Source organism: Macaca thibetana, chromosome 1, assembly GCF_024542745.1.
Source record: "Macaca thibetana thibetana isolate TM-01 chromosome 1, ASM2454274v1, whole genome shotgun sequence".
Taxonomy (NCBI): domain Eukaryota; kingdom Metazoa; phylum Chordata; class Mammalia; order Primates; family Cercopithecidae; genus Macaca; species Macaca thibetana.
Window position 1 is genome coordinate 148,885,535 of NC_065578.1, and position 6,737 is coordinate 148,892,271.

The window sequence follows — 6,737 nt, forward strand, 5'->3', positions numbered from 1 at the left end:
GAATACACTAGGGAATAAATCTGGGGGACATGAGAAAAAAGTCTTTATAACTGCTGAAGCAGGACACCTTAATCACAGTGTTTGGCTCATGCAAACAATTTATTTTTTAAAACAACTAATCTAAGCCAGACATGACCAAAATTCACTGAAACTGGGTTCTAACAGCTCTATTCCAAGGAGGCTAAATGGGCTTTCCTGGTTCCCCACTACACTCAGAGGAAACAAAGAAATGACAATAATCTCACTCTTAAATAACCCATGAGCCAAGAGAACAAAATATCAAAAGGGAGACATCTGCCTACCTGAGGAACGGCACACAGATCAAATATTTAAATGGAACCCTGTCTCCTTCTGAGACAAATCACATTGGGTGTTAAAATATGTCTAGGCCGGGTGCGGTGGCTCACACCTGTAACCCTAGCACTTCAGGAGGCCGAGGCGGGCAGATCACTTGAGGTCAGGAGTTCGAGACCAGCCTGGCCAACATGATGAAACCGTCTCTACTAAAAATACAAAAATTCGCCGGAAATTGCTTGAACCCGGGAGGCGGAGGTTGCAGTGAGCCAAGATTGTGCCACTGCACTCCAGTCTGGGCAACAGAGCGAGACCAGATTCTGTCTCAAAAAAAAAAAAAAGTCTAAAACTCAGTTTAAAATACAACATACTTGGCCAGGTGCGGGGGCTCGCGTCTGTAATCCCAGGACTTTAGGAGGTCGGGAGTTCGAGACCAGCCTGACCAACATGGAAAAACCCTATCTCTACTAAAAATAGAAAATTAGCCGGGCATAGTGACGCATTCCTGTAATCCCAGCTACTCTGGAGGCTGAGGCAGGAAAATTGCTTGAACTCAGGAGGCAGAGGTTGCGGTGAGCTGAGATCGCGCCATTGCGCTCCAGTCTGGGCAACAAGAACTGCCTCAAAACAAACAAACACATCTATATATCTGGAAAAAAAAAAAAACCCGCCAAAAATGGTGATAAATGGCCAAAATATGTATGTGTGCGTTTATGTGTGTATGTGTGTATAAAGTATATCTGAGAAGTCTGATAGGGACAGGTTCCAAGTGGAAGAAATTTATATATTATTAGGAGCTGCCTTCTAGCAGCTCAGGCAAGATACGCATCTTCTCCAGTGGCACCCACCAGACTGAGAAATGTGATACAAATTAAAAACTCCCCAAACAAACCTTTGTCTGAATTGCTCTGACCATAAGAATCCCATTCTGTTGAGACTTAAGACATTTTCCATTATTTCTCAATTTGTAGAATATACTTATTCCTACCTAAAGAAAACACTTTTCTTTCCTTCAAAAAAAAGTTAGATCCTGATACAATTAATATGACATGGAAATTCTTGCGTCGTTCATTTATCTTAAGCAATACTGTTTATGTTAAACTTCCGGCAAAAGAAAGGATACGGGGTAGCTTTCTTTTGGGTGTGTGGGGCTGAGGCAGGCAGCAGATTTTGACCTGTATGTATGAACATTTGCAGAATTCTACTCCAATACTTTGAGGCCCTATGGAGGAAAACACACGTTCCTCTCATACATCTGGACAGACTGATTTGTCCTAGGTCATAATACGAATTGTTGACAGAGAAACTGATGCTGAATCTATCAGATGATCTAACCACTAATACTAAACGATTCAGATTTCATAGAAATCATAAAGTAGGGTACAAAGATATTTCTAATTGCATAAGTATCATGGCTGTCATTTCTTCTGTATTATTTTAATTGATTTCAAAAAATTCTTTGGGGAAACAGAAAGGAAATAAACTATGGGTATTGACAGAAGTTCAGGGAAATCAAACAGAGAAGGGGTTTGCAAGTCGTAATAACACCCCATTGCAAGTTGCAGCCCTGGTGAGGGACCCAAGGCAACAGTGAATAACACTAATAAATGTCAATCAGAAAAATGCAGTAACAAAAAAGGCAGCAAACTGTCACATATGGCAGAATAATCCAGGCTGAATGCTTTGTGAAGTTGCATCTCACTATCCACTAATGTTCTAAGGTTGGGAGTATGTGTAGTAGAAACAATTAGGAGACTTACGGCTAAACAGAAGCATCTCTCAGTTCTTCTAATCCCTTCTAAACCCAGAGGGATTTGATCTTTCATTCACTGGGGGCCAGGAACGGCAACTACCCATATAAAGTAAGCACCTACTATGTGCCTGGCATCCATGGTCTTAGGTGATGGCTTCCAGGAATTGCCAGGATCCCTGATGGAGGCTCCTTCGGTGCTGCCTGACCTGCTTTGCTCCTGCCACTGCAGACACCCACGCTGCTGCAGACTCCGAGCCACAGCAAGGCTCAGAAGATCAAGGGACCAGTCACAGCAGCCTTTTTAACTTTGGGAAAACCCAATGCTCACTTCACTCAAACGTTGCAAAGTGGTGCCATGACCCTTTAGCTCTTGGCTCACCAATTCAAAGAGCCACATCACATACAGCCCTTAAGCTGCCCACGGCATGATTCCGTGTCTAGTTCCTTTCCAGGTCCCCCCAAGCGGAAGACAGTTCTGGCAGGGAGTCTGGGCAAGATTACTACAATATTTAGCCTTTGTCCCTTCTTTTGCTACGTCTTATTGTAGAATAAGGCACACAGGTCTGAGAGATTGAGTATGCTGGACCTGAGACCTGTACTCAAAAGGTCCCTGCAGGACTGCAGGTCAGCTTAATCCAGCCCAGGAATCTCCATTTCAAAGATGAAGAAACTGAGGTTCAAAGAAAGCAAAACACGGTCTCTACTCAGAGTACTGGAAGGCCTGATATAAACTTAACCCCAAAGCCATGCCTCCTGCCTTAGTCAATTTACTGAGCACCTAACCAGTGAGAAACAGGCAGAAGTGAATGAGGCCAGATTTCACTCCCTTCACTACTGGTGTGAATGGATAAAGGTAACCCCACTTTCTCTCTGGGCTTTAGTTTTCTCATCTATTAAGTGAAAAACAGGATCGAATTGGTGATTTCTGATGTGCCTTTCAGCTCTGAAACTCTCATAAGAGTTGAGGATATAATTATACGTGTTGGTGTGTGCCAATGTATATGCATCATATATACAAACACAGGCACATATATACATATGGTATCTTGCAATTAAATACCGTTAGCAACCACACATCTTGCCCAATCCCTTACTGCGACCATGTCTTCCTAATTCCAAACCAAAACTGGACACTGCAACTCATCGTTGCAGCGCCTCAGAATCCAGGGCGTGTGGTCAGTGCTCACTGGCGTCCCTCCAAACACCCATGTAAGCGTACTTTAACACGTAAACGTACTTTACAAGACATATACTAAGTCACTAAATTCCTTGGAAGAAACGGCCAATTTGAAGCAGGGCTGGCCTGTGGGGAGCAGCATACACCGCAGGAAGTATAAGTTAAAGGTGACAGCCCGTGGCTGCCCAAATTTGGGGCTCCACTGCCAATGCACCGGGAGGGCAGTGAGTGCCCAGGCTTGGAACAAGCCTGGCTCGGAGCTCACATTTGAAGGCAGGAACCTGCACTCCCGAGTTTGCGCATCCTGCGTGAGCAACTGAAAACGTGCAGCGCAGGGCGTGCAGTGGGCACCGGTCCTGTTTCCTCTCGCACGTGGTGCCCGGCGTGAGGCTTCAGCGCGGGGCCTCCTCCCCTCCCCGCCTCCCACCCCGCCCTAGAGGCCGGCGCTAGGACCCCGCGAGCCGCACGCACTTCCTGGCGCCGCGATCCAAGCCTCCCGCTCGGCGCCCCCGGCTCCCGCCCGCCGCCGCCGCCCTACCTGGCGAAGCAGTACTCGCAGTGGTTGCCCCGCTCGTTGACCGTGAGCACGTAGGCATAGGCCGGGCAGGAGAACAGCAAGTCCCCCACCTGGAAGGGCTGCAGAGCCCGCAGCCCTCGGCCCTTGCCCGGGCTGCAGAAGCGCTCCAGGCCGCCGAGGCCCTCGGCCCTCATGGTGGCGGCGGGGCGCGGGCGCCGGCTGTGCCCGAGCTGCGGCTCTTGGTGAGCTGTTATTGGAGACGCGTCACCCAGAGCTGCGGGGGGCGGGGTGGGAGCCGCCCGGCGGACGCGGCGGCGGCTCCCTGCTCCCCGGAAGGGACGGCGGCCCCGCCCGGGCCTCGCGCGCCCCCGCGGGGAGGGGGACGGACCCGGCGGCCCCGCCCTGCGCCGGGACCCTCGGCGGCCGCCCCGCGCGCGCTCCGGGCCGTTTCCGGTGTGGCCGCGACAAAGAGCCGCAGCCCCTGTGGCTTCTGCGAGGAGGGCGTGAGGCGTGTGCGCCTCCGCGGCGTCTCCACGGAGCAAGCGGGACGCGCCCTCCTCGGTGGGAGGGGGGTCACCTGCGCGGAGCAGGTATCCCAGGGCCACCCCTAGACAGTCAGCCTGGCCCGAAGGATGACCAGCACCCGGTAAATAGAAGGGGGCGAAGCCGGCCCCCAAACCCTACGTTCACTTGCCCTTGTAAAGACCCCTGAAGGCAGTGATCGGGAACGCCAAGGAGAAAGCGGCAGAGGGGAAACCACAGTAGAGAATTTTGCTGTGCAGAGGGTTGACGTGTACTTTTCCAAGGTTAGAGGTTTTTAAACCTTGTGGCTTTAATGGGAACGTAGTTTGCCCTCTGCTCCTCTAGTAGAATTACATTGACGGAAGAGGAAATGCACTGGCCAGCCCAGCTCACCGAGTCTCTGCATGCTGCGAACGATTCAGAGGAAGCCAGAGATAACCTTGCCTTCAAGGAATTTAGGCTGTTGGGGGATAATGCGATGCTGTGGCCAGTGTCCAGGACACTGCGCTAGAGTTTGCAGTGGTTTTAATATGCTTGACCACCCACCAACTGTGATCTTAGAAAAGTCACTTGGGTTAGGAGTCAGAGGATTTAAAGCCCACAAAGCCTGAAACGTAAATCCTGTACACATGCACGCTATTACTTTTCATATGAGAAAGGAAAATATAATCCGTGTTCCACATGATTATGTAAAGACTGGAATTGACGTACATGCAGTAAAGACTAAAATTGTGACGAGATCATTTAGCAGAAAATACTACTTCAAACTAGAACCTCAAACAGTTACCTCTGTAAGTTCAGGACTGGTTTAGCAAGGGGAAAGGATGAATATGATTGGAGATGTAAAATCAGTGGAATTTTTGGCATTTCAGTAAAACGGCTTTCTCAGCTGGGTGTAGTGACTCAGCCCTGTAATCCCAACGCTGTGGGAGGCCAAGGTGGGAGGATCACTTGAGCCCAGGAATTGGAGAGTTGGAGACCAGCTTGGGCAACACAAAGACCCCATCTGTATGGGAAATTAACCACCTCTCAAGTGGTGCTGAGGTAGGAGGATTGCTTGATCCTGGGAAGTCAAGGCTGCAGTGAGCTGTGATGACTCCATCATACTCCAGCCTGGGTGACAGAGCAAGACCTTGTCTCAAAAGAAAACAAAAAAGTCCTTACTAGTGACCAACTAAATAAGCTTGTAACCCCTCTTCAAGTAAAGGACATTATGATAGTATTTTTATTTATGCATTTTAAGAAACATGGACTATGACCAGCCACTAGGATAGAAAGATGGACAAAATCGGCCAGCTGTGGTGGCTCACGCCTGTAATCCCAGCACTTTGGGAGGCTGAGGCGGGCAGATCACCCGAGGTTGGGAGTTCAAGACCAGCCTGACCAACATGGAGGAACCCCATCACTACTAAAAATACGAAATTAGCCAGGCGTGGTGGCGCATGCCTGTAATCCCAGCTACTCTGGAGGCTGAGGCAGGAGAATCACTTGAACCCGGGAGGCGGAGGTTGCAGTGAGCCAAGATCGCACCATTACACTCCAACCTGGGCAATGAGAGCGAAACTCTGTCTCAAAAAAGAAGAAAGATGTACAAAACGTAGTCCTAGGTCCTTGCATTTGGCACATTCAAGTTCGGTAATACTCACCATTAGTTATTGAGTATTGTTGACCAGGCATCATGCTCCATCGTTAAACACATTACCTCGTTTATCTTTACAACAGCCTAATGATTTAGGTATCATACCCCTCATCCCCCAGATTAGGAAGGAAACTAAGGCCCAGAAGGAATGATTTTCAAGGCCACACAATAAATTGCAGAATTTGGTTTCCAAGTCAGTCTGAATTCAGGGTCCATGCTCCTAACCACAGTGTTTTGCTGCAAACAAACACAGTTCACTGGGATAAGTGTAGTTATGGTGACTTGTACAAAATGTTCTGTGGTAGTAGAGGCAGGGAGTGACAGATTTAGCCGACTAAATAGTCAAGACAGGCATCACATTCAAGTAACAGAGCTGAGATGGAAGGATGGACAGGATTTTGCAAGTGGAGATGGGGAGAAGAGTTTTCTGGGCAGAGAGAACTGCATACAAAGACAGAAGACCCTGAAAGGACAGAGCTTGTAGTTGGGGGGCCCCTGAGCATCTGGAAGAGGACAGGAAATGAGGCAGGAACAGCTGAAGAGCATCTTCTCCAGAGGTGAGTTTTGTTCCAGAGGCCATGGGAGAGCCAGTGAAAGAGTTTAAGCGAGGGGTGGCACATTGAGTCCAGTGTTTTAAACTGATCTGCCAGCAGCATTGTGGGTTGGCTGGGGTGCCAACATTCACCACTTCATAACTGTTTACATTTTTGTAAACAGCCTTGGCACGTGAGACCACTGACAGTTTGCATTTGTCTGTGTGATGACCTGATTAGTGTTTACATCCTCCACCAGACTGTACAAGCTCCGTGAGGGCAGGGAATGAGTCCGTTTTTGT

General features: G+C 48.9%; 1 protein-coding gene across 1 annotated transcript in view; it reads right to left on the reverse strand.

The window, feature by feature from the left end:
- Positions 1-4,089, reverse strand: part of SMYD2 (SET and MYND domain containing 2) — a 55,578-nt gene extending 51,489 nt beyond the window's left edge. The window contains exon 1 of the mRNA XM_050761813.1: positions 3,763-4,089. Coding sequence (XP_050617770.1) covers positions 3,763-3,935 — 173 coding nt within the window. The 5' untranslated portion in view covers positions 3,936-4,089. The remainder of the gene's footprint in view (positions 1-3,762) is intronic.
- Between the last annotated feature and the right edge of the window lie 2,648 nt (positions 4,090-6,737).